The 22,508-nt window shown below is 45.4% G+C and overlaps 1 protein-coding gene across 7 annotated transcripts in view; it reads right to left on the reverse strand.

Annotated features, from left to right (window-relative positions):
- Positions 1 to 22,508, reverse strand: part of LOC106587586 (ATP-dependent chromatin remodeler CHD9) — a 127,755-nt gene that overhangs the window by 56,224 nt on the left and 49,023 nt on the right. For all 7 annotated transcript variants that reach the window (XM_082969598.1, XM_082969599.1, XM_045708563.2 and 4 more), the window contains one exon: positions 2,483 to 2,594. In XM_082969598.1, the coding sequence (XP_082825724.1) occupies positions 2,483 to 2,594 (112 nt within the window). The remainder of the gene's footprint in view (positions 1 to 2,482; positions 2,595 to 22,508) is intronic.

A 22,508-nucleotide genomic window follows, 5' to 3' on the forward strand; every position in this document is an offset into this window, starting at 1 on the left:
TCCCTCCTTCCCTGCCTGTCAGGTTACCTCCCAGGCTGAGTGGTCCCTCCTTCCCTGCCTGTCAGGTTACCTCCCAGGCTGAGTGGTCCCTCCTTCCCTGCCTGTCAGGTTACCTCCCAGGCTGAGTGGTCCCTCCTTCCCTGCCTGTCAGGTTACCTCCCAGGCTGAGTGGTCCCTCCTTCCCTGCCTGTCAGGTTACCTCCCAGGCTGAGGGGTCCCTCCTTCCCTGCCTGTCAGGTTACCTCCCAGGCTGAGTGGTCCCTCCTTCTCTACCTGTCAGGTTACCTCCCAGGCTGAGTGGTCCCTCCTTCCCTGCCTGTCAGGTTACCTCCGAGGCTGAGTGGTCCCTCCTTCCCTGCCTGTCAGGTTACCTCCCAGGCTGAGTGGTCCCTGCTTCCCTGCCTGTCAGGTTACCTCCCAGGCTGAGTGGTCCCTCCTTCCCTGCCTGTCAGGTTACCTCCCAGGCTGAGTGGTCCCTCCTTCCCTGCCTGTCAGGTTACCTCCCAGGCTGAGTGGTCCCTCCTTCCCTGCCTGTCAGGTTACCTCCCAGGCTGAGTGGTCCCTCCTTCCCTGCCTGTCAGGTTACCTCCCAGGCTGAGTGGTCCCTCCTTCCCTGCCTGTCAGGTTACCTCCCAGGCTGAGTGGTCCCTCCTTCCCTGCCTGTCAGGTTACCTCCCAGGCTGAGTGGTCCCTCCTTCTCTACCTGTCAGGTTACCTCCCAGGCTGAGTGGTCCCTCCTTCCCTGCCTGTCAGGCTACCTCCCAGGCTGAGGGGTCCCCTGTGGTGATGATGCTGTAGCTGTTCTCAGAGCTGTCTGTCTATTAACTCCATCACTTATAGTGCAACAGACAGGAATGGAGGATCATTCTAAATGACATCTTCAGACAGACAGCTCTAATTAAGACTGGGTGTGGGGGATAATGAGGATAATTATACCCACACATGGGCGGGGGGGGTAATCCCCAGTCGCTCCATACTATGACACAGCCAGGGGGAGAGAGTAGTCTTTCATCCCCACTCACTGAATACTTTGTCAACTGGAACAGAGCAGATCGTCCCCCTCACTCAACACCAGTGTCTATGGATAAGGACTGTCCTCATGGTATAGAATAGGCCTACCCCTACATAATCCTCAGCTCTACCAACAACAACAGTAAATTACACTGGAGCTATTTGTTCTTGAGTTGGTTAGGCCCTGAACTCACTCTGAACCACCCGGTGTACTTTGACTCCATACCACAGCTGTGACTCCTGTATTCCACTCAGCAGCAGCACGGCCAACAAGAGAGCCCAAGGACAGGGACTCTCCATGGCTTTAACTATCACAACAACACTGTCATAAGAACCAGTCTATATGACATGAATCTTTAAACATAAAGGCCTGCGTTCTGCAGACTGAGGAAATGGCCTCTCCATGCCTTTTAATAATAATACTACAATAGATAAATAAATGTAGTTGCCTACCCCTGCCTTAAACATCACGACAACACTATCATAAGAGTTCTGCAGCCGTAAAGAGCCTGCATACTGTAGCCTTGGAGACATGGGGAGGGACTCCATGCCTTTAATAATCACAATAACACCGGCATAAGGCTTTTGCTGCAGCTTGGAGACTGGGGGAGGGACTCCATGCCTTTAATAATCACAATAACACCGGCATAAGGCTTTTGCTGCAGCTTGGAGACTGGGGGAGGGACTCCATGCCTTTAATAATCACAATAACACCGGCATAAGGCTTTTGCTGCAGCTTGGCGACATGGGGAGGGACTCCATGCCTTTAATAATCACAATAACACCGGCATAAGGCTTTTGCTGCAGCTTGGCGACATGGGGAGGGACTCCATGCCTTTAATAATCACAATAACACCGGCATAAGGCTTTTGCTGCAGCTTGGCGACATGGGGAGGAACTCCATGCCTTTAATAATCACAATAACAACGGCATTAGGCTTTTGCTGCAGCTTGGCGACATGGGGAGGGACTCCATGCCTTTAATAATCACAATAACACCGGCATAAGGCTTTTGCTGCAGCTTGGCGACATGGGGAGGGACTCCATGCCTTTAATAATCACAATAACACCGGCATAAGGCTTTTGCTGCAGCTTGGAGACTGGGGGAGGGACTCCATGCCTTTAATAATCACAATAACACCGGCATAAGGCTTTTGCTGCAACTTGGAGACTGGGGGAGGGACTCCATGCCTTTAATAATCACAATAACACCGGCATAAGGCTTTTGCTGCAGCTTGGCGACATGGGGAGGGACTCCATGCCTTTAATAATCACAATAACACCGGCATAAGGCTTTTGCTGCAACTTGGAGACTGGGGGAGGGACTCCATGCCTTTAATAATCACAATAACACCGGCATAAGGCTTTTGCTGCAGCTTGGCGACTGGGGGAGGGACTCCATGCCTTTAATAATCACAATAACACCGGCATAAGGCTTTTGCTGCAGCTTGGCGACTGGGGGAGGGACTCACCGAGTCATCGTCTTTAAAGGATCTTCGAGGCGGACGCTCTTCATCAGACCCCTCCTCTGAAGACTCTGTCTCCCTCTTCTTCTTCATCCCTCCAAATTTAATGACGATTTTCCTGAAATAAAGATAACAGGACAAACATTAAACGAGATAAAAAAATAGGAAAACTGGACTCTATTTTCTCCTCTTTCCCTCTGCTATGTTTCATGGAAACTGTCTCTGAATAATTGATGAACGATAATATAAAGATTGTCCTTGCTGTGCTAAATAAATGACCTCAGGAGTGTGTGTGCTGCCGTGTGGTGCGGTGCAGTACAGTATATGCCATGTTCCTCACTGCATCTTTTAAAGGCAAAAAGGAATTATTACCCAAAGAATTATAATTAAGTAAGCATAGTTCTTTTATTTCACTGTTATTACCAGTCCAGCTCTGTTTATTTTGCCTCACTTAAAATGAATGATTTAATTGTTTCCATGGTTGCTTAATGCCTTATTAAATGCACTTTCATAACCTAGAGACAAATAGTGACTGATTCAAGTAGGCAGCAGTATAATTAAATTATAGTACATCAAAACATACATTTTCATGGGAAGTAACCATGCAGTTAGCTACAGTATTAACACATATTTTAAATAAATTCTTATTTTAAATAAATGCTAGCATATTGAATGACCTAATGACCTCAAAAGGGATTATCACATTTAACAAATCTCCAATAATATAATCATGTCCCTCTTGGTTATTGTGTGAGAATCAGCTTCTAATATGTCCATGACTGTGGTGACTCAATATCTCATCATGTGCAGAATGCAGAGATATTTTTCAGGGAGAAAATATGTAGTGTGTGTGTAGTGTGTGTAGTGTGTGTGTGTGTGTGTGTGTGTGCGTGTGTGTGTGTGTTTGTGCGTGTGTGTCAGAGTGTCTGCAGACAGGGAAGATATGAACCAGTAGACTGATACAATAGATCTCTGCTATGTACAGTTTGAAAGAGAGACACAAATACAGTCTCTCTCTCTCGTGTGTGCACCTGCCTGCCTGCCTGCCTATCTGTCTGTCCACCCCAGCCTGCTGTGTTCTTATCAACATGTAAGACTGGACTTCCACTGCTCCATTTGTCAAGCTCTTTATTGGATCAAAACAGAGAGATATAGATAGTGACTGAGCCTCCTCCCTTCTCCGTCTCTAGCTCTCTGTCTTGCCACAGATTATCCATTATATTGACCAGATACTCAAGTGGTCGATCTAACAATGAAAATAAATGTCTTCAAAAATGGAAGCAGTCAGGAGGAGGCAAGATCAGGTGGGACCATTCTAGCCAATGAGAGGGCTGATACGTGTGTGAACAACAGGCAAAACTCCGATAAAGTGTTTTTTCTCAAAGATGCCGGGATGTCACATGTCCTCCTAATATCATTAGACTGGTAAGAACCTAAGCATTACCAAACTTATATCAGATCAAATAAGCCACACCTAACACATTTTTATTTAACCTTTATTTAACTAGGCAAGTCAGTTAAAAACAAATTCTTATTTACAATAACAGCCCGTAAATAAGCCATTACATTTTTTGTTAACAAATTTGACACTCATTGAACTCCATACAATAACTCCTCGCTTGGTGAGCGATTATTTAAAAAAATGTAGCGCCACCTGCTGGAGAAGACCGATTTTAGGCCCAGTTATCCCTCTCGCTTCTTCCTCTCTGGTCTCGCTCTCTTTCTCCCCACCCCCTCTCAGTCACCGCCTCCTGCCACCTACCTCTCTCTCTCTCTCTCTCTCCTCTCTTCCATCGCTCTCTCTCTTCCAATCCCTCTCCACTCTTCCCCTCCCTCCCTCTATGGCTCAGAAAACTCATAAACATGGATATGATTCAACTACCTACACAAAGAGGCAGTCCAGACTCCAAATCCCCATGCGGGCAGACAGAGACTAGCGTGGCTGGATCTAACAGGCTAATACTGTAGATGTGGTAAAGAGGTCAATTGAACTCAATTGCCATGGAATAGAGTGGGGGAAAGATCCCGAGTCTGCTCATTGCCCCCCAGTAAAATTAGCATACATTTAGGATACTGTTTATATGTGTATTTCACACTATGTTGAGGTAAAAATCTGAGTGTAATGCTTATATAGATGTCAGCCCCATCACCTGTTCACATCATCACCAATCAACTTCATCACAGTGAAAAACGACTTTGACTACCACCACCAATTGCTGTATACCAACTATGCTAACCAGCTTATACGAGTGGGAGTTAGCATTTAACAGTTACTTCTTTTAAACCTGAAAAGGGACAACTTAGAAATATTATGCAGCGAAAACAGCCAAATATATCAAAATCGGAATTAAGTAAGCACATTGTGGGCCTGTTACAATACATAACTCATGACGGATTTGAGGAATATCCACTTTGCTAGATCCAATTTGTTGAAAGTGTGCCAGTCTGGTCAATGGAATGGTCTGCGTTCTGTTGACTCCGTTACTGCATCCACATTTCGTTATGTTACAGTCTTATTCTAAAATAGATTCAATATTGTTTATCTCTCAGCAATCTACACAAAGTACACCATAATGACAAAGCGAAAACAGTTTTTTTTTTTTTGCACTTGTATTAAAAATAAAAAACAGACTCGAAATTGAGCTCAGGTGCATCCTGTTTCCATTAATCATCCTTGAGATGTTTCTACAACTTCATTGGAGTCCACCTGTGGGATATTCAATTGATTGGACATGATTTGGAAAGGCACGCACATGTCCATATAAGGTCCCACAGTTGACAGTGCATGTCAGAGCAAAAATCAAGCCATGAGGTCGAAGGAATTGTCCGTAAAGCTCCAAGACAGGATTGTGTCGAGGCACAGATCTGGGGAAGTGTACCAAAACATTTCTATAGCATTGAAGGTCCGCAAGAACACAGTCCGCAAGAACTCACCTTCCTGACCAAGAACTTGATGGCCACTTTGACAGGCCTCTAGAGTTTCTCTGTGGAGATGGGAGAACCTTCCAGAAGGACAATCAGCTCTACAGCACTCCACCAATCAGGCCTTTATGGTAGAGTGGCAAGACAGAACCCACGCCTCAGTAAAAGGCACATGACAGCCCAATTGGAGTTTGCCAAAAGGCACTTAAAAACTCTCAGACCATGTGAAACAAGATTCTCTGGTCTGATGAAACCAAGATTGAACTCTTAGGCCTGAATGCCAAGCGTCACTTCTGGAGGAAACCTGGCACCATCCCTACAGTGAAGCATGGTGATGGCAGCATCATGCTGTGGGGATGTTTTTCAGCAGCAGGGACTGGGAGACCAGTCAAGATTGAGGCAAAGATGAATGGAGCAAAGTACAGAGAGATCCTTGATTTAAACCTGCTCCAGAGTGTTCAGGACCTCAGACTGGGGCAAAGGTTCACCTTCCAACAGGACAACAACCCTAAGCACACAGCCAAGACAACACAGGAGTGGCTTTGGGACAAGTCTCTGAATGTCCTTGAGTGGCCCAGCCAGAGCCCGGACTTGAACCTGATCGAACATCTCTGGATAGACCTGAAAATAGCTGTCCAGCGACACTCCCCATCCATCTTGACAGAGCTTGAGATGATCATCAGAGAGGAATGGGAGAAACTCCCCAAATACAGGTGTGCCAAGCTTGTAGTGTCATACCCAAGGAGACTCAAGGCTGTAATTGCTGCCAAAGGTGCTTCAACAAAGTACTGAATAAAGGATCTGAATACTTATGTAAATGTGATCAGTTTTTTTATTTTTAATACATTTTCAAAAACCTGTTTTTGCTTTGTCATTATGAGGTATTGTGTGTTGATTGATGAGGGAAAAAATATTTAATACATTTTAGAATAAGGCTGTAACGTAACAAAATGTGGAAAAAGTCAAGGGTTCTGAAAACTTTCCGAATGCACTGTATAAGTCAAATCAAATCAAATGTATTTATATAGCCCTTCTTACATCAGCTGATATCTCAAAGTGCTGTACAGAAACCCAGCCTAAAACCCCAAACAGAAAGCAATGCAGGTGTAGAAGCACGGTGGCTAGGAAAAACTCCCTAGAAAGGCCAAAACCAAGGATGAAACCTAGAGAGGAACCAGGCTATGAGGGTGGCCAGTCCTCTTCTGGCTGTGCCGGGTGGAGATTATAACAGAACATGGCCAAGATGTTCAAATGTTCATAAATGACCAGCATGGTCAAATAATAATAATCACAGTAGTTGTCAAGGGTGCAACAGGTCAGCACCTCAGGAGTAAATGTCAGCTGGCTTTTCATAGCCGATCATTGAGAGTATCTCTAACGCTCCTGCTGTCTCTAGAGAGTTGAAAACAGCAGGTCTGGGACAGGTAGCACGTCCGATGAACAGGTCAGGGTTCCATAGCCGCAGGCAGAACAGTTGAAACTGGAGCAGCAGCACGGACGGGTGGACTGGGGACAGCAAGGAGTCATCATGCCAGGTAGTCCTGAGGCATGGTCCTAGGGCTATAAGTCCATGCTAATACTCCTGTGTCTCTTCCCTCGTCCGAACTTCGTTAAACTAACTATAAAAAAGGAAAACACAGTGGCACATCCATCTCATTGAACTGTGAAATAGAGTCCTTCACGGGTCCAAAAACATTGACCCATTCAAAATGGTCCTAGGGCTTTCCCATCCGGACCCGATATGCATAAATATTATTTTTATATAGAGACCCCTTCCAAAGGGACCTGATGACAACTAGACCCGTTCCATATAGACCTGGTCGGACCAAGACCCGGTCTTATTCGATCCGAGTGAAGGAAGCGGCAGAAAAGTATATTTTTAAGCTACTTTATTAACTGCCATTGATAAAGCACAAGGGAGAGGAGGTAAAGAGTGGTGAAGCTCGGGCAGGGGCTGTGCTGTGTGTGTAGGCTACTGAGAGTGTGAGCGAGTGACACAGGAACAGGGAGGTGGGAGGGTGAGACAGCAACCAACCAACCAGACTCGCGCTATAGTAGACTAACAGCTGCCATAGATAGGTTATTTATCATCCTATATGATTATGTAGCCTGTCTTGACTGCATCAAACTTCTAGGCTAATTGAGAATGCATGCGCTTTCTCATCCTGCGCAGTTAAACAACAACAACTCCATTCAGAATATAAAGTGGCAGCTTACCTGTTGGCTCTTGGTCATTGTAGCCTATCATTCTCCTTTAATTCCATCATTTTAATTCCATCTTCCATTGATTAAATATCTCCTAACACAGAGGCTCTATGGCTGTAGCCTATTGCCGCTTTGATGACTTATGATTGGGCAACAACAACAGCAAGCTGTACGTGCCACTCTCATTAAAAGTCCTCAGCCTAGACATACCGACATACATAGTTACCGTATATTTTTTAGTTTATTTGTTATTTCACCTTTATTTAACCAGGTAGGCTAGTTGAGAAAAAGTTCTCATTTACAACTGCGACCTGGCCAAGATAAAGCAAAGCAGTGCGACACAAACAACAACACGGAGTTACACATGGAATAAACAAGCGTACAGTCAATAACACAATATAAATGTCTATATACAGTGTGTGCAAATGAGGTAAGATTAGGGAGGTAAGGCAATAAATAGGCCGTAGTGGCAAAGTAATTACAATTTAGCAATTAAACACTGGAGTGATAGATGTGCAGAAGATGAATGTGCAAGTAGAGATACTGGGGTGCAAAGGAGCAAAAAAAAGAAAATAACAGTATGGGGATGAGGTAGTTGGATGGGCTGTTTACAGATGGGCTATGCACAGGTGCAATGATCCGTAAGCTGCACTGACAGCTGGTGCTTAAAGCTAGTGAGGGAGATATGAGTCTTCAGCTTCAGTGATTTTTACAATTCGTTCCAGTCATTGGCAGCAGAGAACTGGAAGGAAAGGCGGCCAAAGGAGGAATTGGCTTTGGGGGTGACCAGTGAAATATACCTGTTGGAGTGCGTGCTACGGGTGGGTGCTGCTATGGTGACCAGTAAGCTGAGATAAGGCGGGGCTTTACCTAGCAAAGACTTGTAGATGACCTGGAGCCAGTGGGTTTGGCGACGAATATGAAGCGAGGGCCATGTCTGTTATATGTCAGTATTGTACAAGCCTATGTCTGTACTCTATGTCTGTTTTCTCGTATCTGAAGAGGGAGAGAGAGGAGACAGAGGAATCCTCCATTCAGAACAAGTTCAGAGGTTTGGTGTAAAGTGCTCTAAACACCATACATAGCCTGAGGTCTTCTCTCTCTGTGTACTCCTGATCAGTCCTCCCTCATTCCCTCTGTCATGCACATTATCTCTCACCTTGTCTCCCTCCACCCCTCTCCTCCCCTCCCTGTACTCTCTCACACAGCAACAGGAACAGAAGCTCTCTAGCTCTGTCTGATTCGCTCCAAAACATGGCAACGCTCACACGAGCAGACACGCAGTAAGTAGATTCCTTCTCACACAACACCAACTACTCTGAAACAGGTACTCACACGCGCACACAGAGCTAACTACAGTGCCCTCCGTAATTATTGGGACAGGGAAGCATTTTTTATTATTTTGGTTCTATACTGCAACAGTTTGGATTTGTAATCAAACAATGACTATGAGGTTAAAGTGCAGACTGTCAGCTTTAATTTGAGGGTATTTTCATCCATATCGGGAAAACAGTTTAGAAATGACAGCATTTTTGTACATAGTCCCCCCAATTTAGGGGACTAAAAGTATTAGTCAAATTAACTTATGTGTATTCAAGTTAATATGGTCCCATATTCATAGCACACAATAACTACATCAATCTTGTGACTCTAGAAACTTGTTGGATTCATTTGCTGTTTGTTTTGGTTGTGTTTCAGATTATTTTGTGCCCAATAAAAATTAATGGTAAATAATGTATTGTGTCATTTTGGAGTCACTTTTATTATAAATAAGAATAGAATATGTTTCTAAACACTTCTAAATTAATGTGGATGCTACCATGATTATGGATAACCCTAAATGAATTGTGAATAATGATGAGTGGAAAGTTACAGAAAAATGCTAACCTCCCGTTATTATAATGGTGAGAGGTTAGCATGTCTTGGGGGTATGATATAAAATGCTAACCTCCCGTTATTATAATGGTGAGAGGTTAGCATGTCTTGGGGGGATGATATAAAATGCTAACCTCCCGTTATTATAATGGTGAGAGGTTCGCATGTCTTGGGGGTATGATATAAAATGCTAACCTCCCGTTATTATAATGGTGAGAGGTTAGCATGTCTTGGGGGTATGATATAAAATGCTAACCTCCCGTTATTATAATGGCAAGAGGTTCGCATGTCTTGGGGGGATGATATAAAATGCTAACCTCCCGTTATTATAATGGTGAGAGGTTAGCATGTCTTGGGGGTATGATATAAAATGCTAACCTCCCGTTATTATAATGGCAAGAGGTTCGCATGTCTTGGGGGGATGATATAAAATGCTAACCTCCCGTTATTATAATGGCGAGAGGTTCGCATGTCTTGGGGGGATGATATTTGTGCGTCTAACTTTCTCAGTTTAATACACATAAGTGAATTTGTCTCAATACTTTTGGTCACCTAAAATGGGGGGACTATGTACAAAAAGTGCTGTAATTTCTAAATGTTTCACCTGATATGGATGAAAATACCCTCAAATTAAAGCTGACAGTCTGCACTTCAACCTCGTTGTCATTGTTCGATTTCAAATCCAAACTTTTGGAGTATAGAGCAAAAAGAAGAAACGCGTCACTGTCCTAATAATTACAGAGGGTACTGTATGTGCTGTGACCGTGCTAGCCTGTCTCTAGTTAAGAGACTCCTTCTGGGCCTAGGCTCCAATACAGTACAGTGGAGGCAGGAAAACCAGCCAGCCAGTCAGTCCTCCAGCCAGTCATTCAACCAGCCTAGTGCTTACAGCCATTATCACAGCCTAGCCTGTCTCAGTCACACTAAGCTGGCCTCGGCCTCACACACTGGTCCTCAGCCACACGCCAAGCTAGGTCTAGGATACAATATCCCACCTGGACATTTCCCACTAAATCAGGACTGATATTGGCTGTGGTGGTTTAGATGGAGATAGAGGCAGACAGAGGGTGCTAGAGAGAAGGCACAAAACATACACACACAACCACACAGCACACACAACCACACAGCACACACAACCACACAGCACACACAACCACACAGCACACACAACCACACACACACACACACACACACACACACACACACACACACACACACACACACACACACACACAACCACACAGCACACACAACCACACAGCACACAGCACACACAACCACACAGCACACACAACCACACAGCACACAGCACACACACACACACACACACACACACACACACACACACACACACACACACACACACACACACACACACACACACACACACACACACACACACAGGTCTGTAGGAGGCTGAGCGTTTCTCCCACTGCCTGTCAATACTAGAGCTTTCATGGTCTCCTTGAACATGTGTTGTTGTAGGGACTAAAGCTATCTTTCTCACTTTACTCCTCCTCCTCCGGATGATATTACACTTCCATAATCCTATCCACAATGACACTTTGGGGTTGCCTGGCAACGCGCCCCAGGGAGTATAGTTGGCAGCGTGAGCGGTGGATGTGACATCACTTCCTATGAGTGGCAATGGAGCAAATGCTCTACTCTGCTACGCAATGAGCAGCTGAGGAGAATGTGAAACGGCAACAAGACCGTTCTAATATCAACCAGTCCAGGAAATATGGACACAACAGAATGTTCTCCCACACACAGGCAGGACTGAAATACTGAAATAGAGAAATCCAGCAGTTTCACCCCCTATCATCAAACAGTAGGCCATACTATATTCTCTCCTATAGACATGTTGGTTGTTTAGCAACAAAACCAACGCGTGTGCAACTATGGGGTAAAACAGACAGGGTTGACTTAGATTGTTGACAACACGTAACTATATCTCATTTCCAATGTTTATTGAAAACATAAATACATTTGCACAAAGAGCACTTGTTGTCTCTCAAATACATTGTTACAGATGTGTGTTAGCTAGCTAGCTAGCTAGCTAGCTACTTCTAGCCATATTAGCAGCGACATAAAATCAGTCAAAACAAGACATGTTATCAAGAACAAGATGAAACTAGCTGAAACGAGTCACCTACGATTCCCCACATGGCAGTTTCTTGTCATTGTTGCTATCTGGCCATCCAGAATCACAACAACACATGGCCTTCTGCCCCATTGACGCGTGCATGTGGTTTTGGTGACGTTGTGAGCTAACCCATCCTTAGCAAGACGCACTTGCTTTATCTTAACCTAACGAGGCCATTACATACTGGTGACTGTCAATGGCGTACTGGACTATAGCAAACCCCCCCCCCCCCCCCCCCCCCTTCAAAACTACCATATCTGACACGTAAACCAACAGGACTACTAAACTGTGAAATTAGTAACACTTCTTCACTTTATTTTACTGTGAAATCATTGATTTGAGAGAGAGGGAGGAAGTAGGGCTGGGAGCGATTTGGCCAAAATATTATATCACGGTATTTAAAACAAATTGGACGGTATGACGGTATGTGACGGTATTTTAGTTTTTGAATAATAAGAGTTCTACAGTTGCTTTATGAGTAGTGAGTCATCCTAGGGTGGCAACACACACATTCTAAGTGATTTCAATGGGTCTTTCTCCATTCTGATTGTTTTATACTGTTCAATTCAAGTTCAATCAAAACAAATTTCAGCACTTTTATCATTTCTGCATTTCCTGCACTCAATTGCAGTGGTGGAAAAAGTACACAACTGTCATACTTGAGTAAAAGTAAAAGCGAAAGTCACCCAGTAAAATACTACTTGAGTAAAAGTCTAAAAGTATTTGGTTTTAAATATACTTTAGTATCAAAAGTAAATGTTACTGATAAAATGTACTTAAGTATCAAAAGTAAAAGTATGAATAATTTCATAATTCCTTATATTAAGCAAACCAGATGCCAACATTTTCTTTTTTCTTTATGGATAGCAAGGGGCACACTCCACACATAATTTACAAACAAAGCATTTGTGTTAGGTGAGTCCTCCAGATCAGAGGCAGTAGATGACCAGGGATGTTCTCTTGACAAGTGCGTGAATTGGACCATTTTACTGTCCTGCTAAGCATTCTAAATGTAACGAGTACTTTTAGGTGTCAGCGAAAATGTTTAGAGTAAAAAGTACTGTATTTTCTATAGGAATGTAGTGAAGTAAAAGTAATCAAAAATAAAAATAAATAGTAAAGTACAGACACCAAAAAAAACAACTTAAGTAGTACTTGAAAGTATTTTTACTTAAGTACTTTACACCACTGCTCAATTGAGATAATTCCCACACTGCCACGTAGGGCTGCACGATATGGGCAAATAATCTAGGACTTATTTTTAACCAAATGTTGCAATTGCGATTTGACTTGTGAATTGGAGCAAAACTGTTGGAATCATGGAAATATAATGACTATTCTAATTCTATAGTTAGAATATAATAGTGGGCACTTTGAATACAGTGTTGTTTGAGATGACAACAAATTAAAATGCCAGGAAGGAGTTATTGTGACAGGGTAGGAACTAAAGTGTTGATATGTGTTTCCTAGGGGACCCTATAAGCTTTGGCTACATTGCGTGTTCTCTCTTAGCTACTTCATGGAGCTAACATATTCTTGCTTTGCATATTCCTCTGATTTAGAAGACACTGTTGCACAAACAACATGCTGATTTAGCTCTACACCATCATTGGTATTATTACGCTGTATTAGCTAGCTACGTTTGCGCTTACTCAGTACGTTTATTAGCTAGCTAGCTATTAGCATTAGTGGCTAACAATTAGCATCTAACAAGATTTAGAGCAAATTGCTAAGAAAAGACAAACTAGCTGTTTGCTTATGTAAGAAACACAAACTAATAGTGTCATTATAGAACACTGGTGGATTTATATTAAGAAGCAAAGTGAAACAGCATTGTTGTCATCAACATTGTTGCATGTGCTGCATTGACCATGCAGAAGGAACGCGAGCGTCTCGTGGTTGAGGAACATCAAATGCGCTCCTTGAGTGACAGGGGGCGTGGCTAGGTCTCTGTATGAAAGTGGCACAGAGAGAAAGAGCGGAGAGAGATGACTCAAGTAGCAAAGTAAACTATAAAAATTGACATTACACATGGCGTATCACATTTAACAAACCAACTATTGAAATACCGGTATAACATGTAAAAACATGCATCAATACCGGTATATCATAAAATACGGTATACCGCCCAGCCCTAGGAGGAAGCATCTTACGGGTTGGCAGCTGTGATGTGCGTCAGTGTTGTTGGAATGTGTACGGAGGTTTAGCAAGCCCTCAGAGAGCAAAACAGAGAGCATGATGGGAGGACGAGGAGGAACGAAGGAGGCGTGACGCAGACACACATGTGGAGCTCATCCCACATCACACAGGCTTTACAGCCTCAGAACCCAACCAAGACCACAGACTGGCTTTATACAGGCCCACCCACAGTTTACTACTAATACCACCACTACAGACGTTTCATGTATTACAGTTGATACATACACAGGGACACACCAACACACGCACAAAGAGCAAATAACAGACCAATAGCACCATTACTGAAACCACACAGGCACCAATCAGGCACCCAATACTTAGGTTAACTACAGAGGTGCCATCTCTCATCTTCTTTCTCTCTACATGTCCTTCTCCTCTCAAGTCCAGCTGTCCCCTGTGTGGTAGGTGAGTTAGGCCTTCACTCCTGCAGACAGGCTAGATAGTCTGATGGAGTGTTACAGTGATTCCCAGAGAGAGCTGTAGTTCTAGTTCTGGCAGTGGCCCCGTTTGGCTCCCATGAGCAGATCCTCATCCTGCCTGGTGCCTAATAACCCAGCATTCTCCTCTCCATGCTCAGCCCCCCAGCACTGCCCTGTCCTAGTTGGCACACCACCCACCATTCTGTGTGTTTGGAGGGAGAACAGTGTGACAGCATTTTGTAGGCCGAGGGCACACTGACGTGTTCCAGGGTCCCCCGTGAGGACTGAGAACTTGGCACAGACCAGCCTACACAAGGTGCCAGTGTTACCCCCAAGTTCACTGTAGCCAGGGCCGTAACTACATATGAAGACAGAGGTCCTCAACATGTAAAGTGTTGGTCCCATGTTTCATTGAGCTGAAATAAAAGATCCCAGAAAAGGTTCCATACGAACAAAAAATGTATTTCTCTCAAATGTTTACATCCCTGTTCGTGAGCATTTCTCCTTTGCCAAGATAATCCATCCACCTGACAGGTGTGGCATATCAAGAAGCTGATTAAAAGGCACGGTCATTATACAGGTGCACCTTGTGCTAGTGACAATAAAAGGCCACTCTAAAATTTGCAGTTTTGTCACACAACACAATGCCATCAAGTAGGAATGTCCACGAGAGCTATTGCCAGAGAATTTAATGTTAATTTCTCTACCATAAGTCGCCATCAACATTGTTTTAGAGAAGTTGGCGGTACGTCCAACCAGCCTCACAACCGCAGACCACGTGTAACCCCACCACCCCAGGACCTCCACGTCCAGCTTCTTCACCTGCAGGATCGTCTGAGACCAGCCACCCGGACAGCTGATGAAACTCTGGGTTTGCACAACCGAATAATTTCTTCACAAACTGTCAGAAAGCGTCTGAAGGAAGTTCATCTGCGTGCTGGTCGTCCTCACCAGGGTCTGACCTGACTGCAGTTTGGCGTTGTAACCAACTTCAGTGGGCAAATCCTCACCATAGATGGCCACTGGCACGATGGAGAAGAGTGCTCTTCAAGGATTAAACCCGGTTTCAACTGTACCGGGCAGATGGCAGACCCTGGTGAGGACGACCAGCACGCAGATTAACTTCCTTCAGACGTTGTCGTGTGGGCGAGCCGTTTGCTGATGTCAACGTTGCGAACTGAGTGCCCATTGTGGTTCTGGGGTTATGGTATGGGCAGGCATAAGCTAAGGAAAACAAATACAATTGCAATTTATCAATGGCAATTTGAATGCACAGACGAGATGAGATCCTGAGGCCCATTGTTGTGCCATTCATCTGCTGCCATCACCTCAAAGATCAGAATGCTTATATTCTTGATCTGACTGAGTTCTAATCGCGCCTGCCTCTGCGAACGAGTGGAATCATGAACAGTGGTTTGTTTGTTATATTCCCCTGCATCATCTTGATTTTCCTCCCTGATTTGCCTTTTTAATAGCATTATTCACCACTCTCTCAAAAGGCTAACTCCGCCCTCCCTCAGCACAGGCCCGACGGCGTGAGACGTGAAACAAACTACCCCAGCTCAGAGTCGGCTCAAATAGGCAACGAGAGACACTGCTGACAGTGTGTTTCCGAGATGCAAAAACAGACTCTGGGAGAATGAGTGCCCAACTGGTAAATAGTCGGTCAGTCAGTCAGGTGGCTAGATGCCGGCAGAGACTTCTATTGCAGTAACGTTGAAGGGCTCTGGCTAGTGTTACTTGCCCAGCTAGAAGGATGAAGTAAGAAGTAAGAAGTGAACGTTAAAAGGAGCCTACCTAAATAGGCTACTAAGTTCTCATATTAACTTTGCTATACAGAGAGTAGGCTACTTAGACAGACAGTGATGTGGTAGTCAGTGGTGAGGCTGAGGCAGCCTGAAATGCATGCAGGAGGAAGCAGATGAGACAGAGAGAGAGAGAGGAAGCAAGCAGAGCGAGAGATTACAATGGTGGTGCCCAAACTTGGAGTCAGGGCCCACTTAGGGTACCCTAAGGAAATCTATACTAATTAGGGGTGTAACGATTCAGCGATACACATCGTCCATGATTCAAATGTTTACGATAGGACAGCATTGGTCGGCGTAGCCCAAACCGATCCACATATAACACTCATCGGTCAGAAAATCAATTCAAACATTACGAATCACCAATTCACTTACATTTATTGCTCATATTACTTCCTTTCTACCTTCCGAAAACACCTAATATTTTGTTACAACTGATGCGTCCTCTCCTTCAATGTGGAACTAAGCATGTAACTGGGTTGACAGTTATTGATCTACAAGTCATTTTGCATGCCAAACAACCCTAGGGAAAATCCGTAGCTTAGTCAATCTGCGCACTGCATGTTCCTGTTCTTGCACATCTGCCCGGCACCTTCAGCATTCTAATGCTAAAATGGCTTGCGGGATATTAGGCTTTATTAGTTGAGTGGCAACCTATGTAATTTGTTATCTATGCGCTGTTGAAAATGGTGTTTTACTGGAATAAAAGTAAGCTACTGGAAACAACACTCATCTGGCTATACCGGCTTACAATTGATTTTATTTAGATTGTTCAGATTCACCATCAGCAATAGTTTTGGTAGTTTTGCTTTAAACAATCAGTGTACAGTATGTATATACACATTTTTAATATACAGAATAAAGTTGATAATTTCATAACGAGGAATCACTTTTGCGAGGTGCACTGCATGCCAAAGCGGGAGGAGATAAGAAGCAAACTAAAAACTTTCAAATGGTCAAAAACATTCCATTTTTTGATGGGGCGAAATCCAAAGTAGTGCTATATATTCATTAGCAATGTCATTGCTAATTTGTAAACGATAAATATTGATTAATTACTAGCTCAAACACTTAATCTGCATAAATTACAAGTTAATTAGTGGGTTATGGTGATTTCAGAACCAAAGGGTGGACAAAAAACATAGGCTCCATTTCTCCCCTAATCTGATAGTGGGGTGGTAGATGCCTAGTCTCCAATATGGCTCAGATCAGGTCCCTACATACACACCCCTCGAACTCAACTCTGGATGTCGAAGCCAGTTATACTGCATTTTTTCATTGTTCCCTTCTAAACAGGGACTGATTTAGACCTGGGACACCAAGTGTGTGCAATTCATTATCAGGTAGAACAGAAAACCATCAGGCTCCGGACTTCGTAGGGTAAGAGTTGAGTACCGCTGGTATACACCATAGACATACATTATTCACACACACGAACAGATCCAGCTCAGAGTGGCCCAGCTCAGAGAGACCCAGCTCAGAGAGACCCAGCTCAGAGAGGCCCAGCTCAATCAAACCGTATCCCACCGAATCATTTTAAACTAAAACGGATCGTTCCTGTATTGTATCCGAGCCCATGTATCTGGATACGTATCGAATCATCCTGAAAGGGAAAGATACACATCCCTTTTACTAATCTTATCAAACAAGTTAGGAACTTAAAAATAACAAGACATGTTTCAATATGAACACCTCCACATGGTCTATCTTCCCTACAGGCCTACATTAAAATGCTATCATAACGGAAACAATACAGCTCTATCAATACAGCTCTATCATAACGGAAACAATACAGCTCTATCAATACAGCTCTATCATAACGGAAACAATACAGCTCTATCAATACAGCTCTATCATAACGGAAACAATACAGCTCTATCAATACAGCTCTATCATAACGGAAACAATACAGCTCTATCAATACAGCTCTATCATAACGGAAACAATACAGCTCTAAAAATGTCATACGTTTTTGTTGATATCAGTGGTTGTTCGTCTTATCTCCATTTCCCACTGGAGTTTATAGTTTACCCATTACCCACCTTTTTTACCACTACATCACTGATATTATTACAGAATCTTAAGTAACATTCTAATAATTCATCTGAAGGTGATTATACGATAATCTGTGTGCTCCATTGATGTCTGTTTGTGTGGCACTTGATTAGTAATGCCTAGGAATACAAAATGTCAACGCTATGTCATTTGAGAAAAGAGATGTATGTAAAGAGTTGATGATTTTATGTCATTTGTCATTAGAACTGACTGAACAGTCACTGACGCTCCATGTCAGTATGAATCAGTTCTCATATTCCCCCTTTCAGGGTATAACATTACAACTGTATAGCTAAAAGGCTACGTGTTTGTAGATGGACTGAGATGAATGAACCTCCGGCAGCGGATGGAGTGTGTAGAATGTGTGTTGTGTGTGTGCGTGTAACACAGTGGAACCTATCCTGAGGGGATTACAGTGACAGTGGTGCTGCTGGCCCTGTGCTGCCTGGGCTCCGTGAGAAAATCCCCCTCCTTATGAATGGCCGTGTAATCTCCAACACACACACACACACACACACACCACACACACACACACACACACACACACACACACACACACACACACACACACACACACACACACACACACACACACACACCTTGGTGATGGAAAATATCAGCAGAGTGCAGGAACCTGCACAAGGGATTTATGCTTTGTTCTGCATAAAGTCGACTTATGAGCTCACACACACACACTAACATATTGACAAAACACACACGCATGCATTCACACACCCATATGCCCGCAAATGCTCACATACCAGCAAACACACACACACCATTCACATGCCCACACACACACACACACGAACGCACGCACGCACACATACAAAGGATTATAAAAAACACTTAATTAAGAAAACAGCTTTGGGATTTTCTAATCAGAGTGTGAGTGAAGAGGATTAGATAGTCTTCCTATGCTACGTGGCAGGCAGGCAAGGAGATATGAACCCAACCCTCTACACTGACTCTACTGTAGTCTATATGCCTACCCTAAACCCCCATTTTATATTGTAATTGATCTCGCTTGCACCATTTTGTTAGATGTTTCACAATAGACGACAACAGTGTAGTATCAGCACATTCAGATCACGCCTGCTGCCCTGCTCGCACGGAAACACACACACACACACACACACACACACACACACACACACACACACACACACACACACACACACACACACCACACACACACACACACACACACACACACACACACACACACACACACACACACACACACACACACACAGCTTTCTGCTAACAGCCCCTAGTATGTTAGGAAGAAACCATATCTGGGGAGGAATATTTAGGAAAATGTACTAGGGAGGGAGGGAGGGAGGAGGAGAGGAGAATAGGAATAGAGGCAGGGTGCTTTACAATAATGTTTTCATCTCCTGATGAGCTTGTTTTTCACCAGGTAGGTAGCTATAAAAACACTATGCAATTTCAGAAAGCAGTGTGTGATCAGCCAACCCTGACTTCTAGCTGTAACCCCCTCAGGACATTTGATTTGAGGCTTTCCCCTCCCTCCCCTCCATCCTATCCCTCCCTACCCTCCATCCTATCCCTCCCTACCCTCCATTTTATCCCTCCCTACCCTCCATCCTATCCCTCCCTACCCTCCATCCTATCCCTCCCTACCCTCCATCCTATCCCTCCCTACCCTCCATCCTATCCCTCCCTACCCTCCATCCTATCCCTCCCTACCCTCCATCCTATCCCTCCATCCTATCCCACCCTACCCTCCATCCTATCCCTCCCTACCCTCCATCTTATCCCTCCCTACCCTCCATCTTATCCCTCCCTACCCTCCATCCTATCCCTCCATCCTATCCCACCCTACCCTCCATCCTATCCCTCCCTACCCTCCATCCTATCCCTCCCTACCCTCCATCTTATCCCTCCCTACCCTCCATCCTATCCCTCCCTACCCTCCATCCTATCCCTCCCTACCCTCCATCCTATCCCTCCCTACCCTCCATCCTATCCCTCCATCCTATCCCTCCCTACCCTCCATCCTATCCCTCCCTACCCTCCATCTTATCCCTCCCTACCCTCCATCCTATCCCTCCCTACCCTCCATCCTATCCCTCCCTACCCTCCATCTTATCCCTCCCTACCCTCCATCCTATCCCTCCCTACCCTCCATCCTATCCCTCCCTACCCTCCATCCTATCCCTCCCTACCCTCCATCCTATCCCTCCATCCTATCCCTCCCTACCCTCCATCCTATCCCTCCCTACCCTCCATCTTATCCCTCCCTACCCTCCATCCTATCCCTCCCTACCCTCCATCCTATCCCTCCATCCTATCCCTCCCTACCCTCCATCCTCTCCCTCCATCCTATCCCTCCCTACCCTCCATCCTATCCCTCCCTACCCTCCATCTTATCCCTCCCTACCCTCCATCCTATCCCTCCCTACCCTCCATCCTATCCCTCCATCCTATCCCTCCCTACCCTCCATCCTATCCCTCCCTACCCTCCATCCTATCCCTCCCTACCCTCCATCTTATCCCTCCCTACCCTCCATCCTATCACTCCATCCTATCCCTCCCTACCCTCCATCCTATCCCTCCATCCTATCCCTCCCTACCCTCCATCCTATCCCTCCATCTTATCCCTCCCTACCCTCCATCCTATCCCTCCCTACCCTCCATCCTATCCCTCCCTACCCTCCATCTTATCCCTCCCTACCCTCCATCCTATCCCTCCCTACCCTACCCTCCATCCTATCCCTCCCTACCCTCCATCCTATCCCTCCATCCTATCCCTCCCTACCCTCCATCCTATCCCTCCCTACCCTCCATCTTATCCCTCCCTACCCTCCATCCTATCCCTCCCTACCCTCCATCCTATCCCTCCCTACCCTCCATTCTATCCCTCCATCCTATCCCTCCATCCTATCCCTCCCTACCCTCCATCCTATCCCTCCCTACCCTCCATCTTATCCCTCCCTACCCTCCATCCTATCCCTCCCTACCCTCCATTCTATCCCTCCATCTTATCCCTCCATCCTATCCCTCCCTACCCTCCATCTTATTCCTCCATCTTATCCCTCCCTACCCTCCATCCTATCCCTCCCTACCCTCCATCCTATCCCTCCCTACCTCTCCCTACCCTCCATCCTATCCCTCCATCCTATCCCTCCCTACCCTCCATCCTATCCCTCCCTACCCTCCATCCTATCCCTCCATCCTATCCCTCCATCCTATCCCTCCCTACCCTCCATCCTATCCCTCCCTACCCTCCATCCCCTCCCTACCCTCTATCCCCTCCCTACCCTCCACCCCCTCCATCCTATCCCTCCCTACCCTCCATCCCCTCCATCTTATCCCTCCCTACCCTCCCTATCCCTCCATCCCCTCCCTACCCTCCATCCCCTCCCTATCCCTCCATCCCCTCCCTACCCTCCATCCTATCCCTCCCTACCTTCCATCCCTCCCTACCCTCCATCCTATCCCTCCCTACCTTCCATCCCTCCCTATCCCTCCATCCCCCCCTACCCTCCATCCCCCTATCCCTCATCCCCTAACTACCCTCCATCCCCTACTTACCCTCCATCCCCTACTTACCCTCCATCCCCTCCCTCCCTACCTGTTCAGCTAGCTAAGTTCATCTAGACGCCAGCCGAGCTGAAGCATGCTGACACCTTAACAATCATTGTGCTGGTGTGGTCTTACAGACACAGGCTACTCCCCCCTGCAGGCTCCTACAGCCAGCCTGATAATACTATTAGCTCAGTCCCAACCCCCCACTCAGACAGGCATGCTGGTCACATGGCAGAGAAACATGCAGGCACATATGCATGCACACAGACACACAGACAGACATGTTGTGGATTATACTCACACACACACACACACACACACACACACACACACACACACACACACACACACACACACACACACACACACACACACACACACACGGTCCCACACAATCACGTACATACTCCCTTATATTATACTGTATAACTACAATATAAACACACACATTCAAGAACACACACACACCTAGAAACAATTACGAGTGCCACACACACACACACACACACACACACACACACACACACACACACACACACACACACACACACACACACACACACACACACACACACACACACACACACACTGTTGTGGAAGGTTAGTGCCTCTGCAGCGTTGCGGGTGCTGACAGGGAGAAGGCTGAGCGTTAATATTACATGAGAAGACCCTGGGAAGGCAGAACACACACACTGTGGTTCCTCTGTCTGCATGAAACCTCCCCAGAGCGCCATGTACTCCTGCTGTCTTCATTACCCTGCACGAGCATGATCCCTCACACTGTACTGCACCGCACCACACACACACACACTGCACTGGCACACACATGTACACTGGCCACATTGGCACAC

This window comes from Salmo salar, chromosome 26 (assembly GCF_965601325.2).
Source record: "Salmo salar chromosome 26, fSalSal1, whole genome shotgun sequence".
NCBI classification, from domain to species: domain Eukaryota; kingdom Metazoa; phylum Chordata; class Actinopteri; order Salmoniformes; family Salmonidae; genus Salmo; species Salmo salar.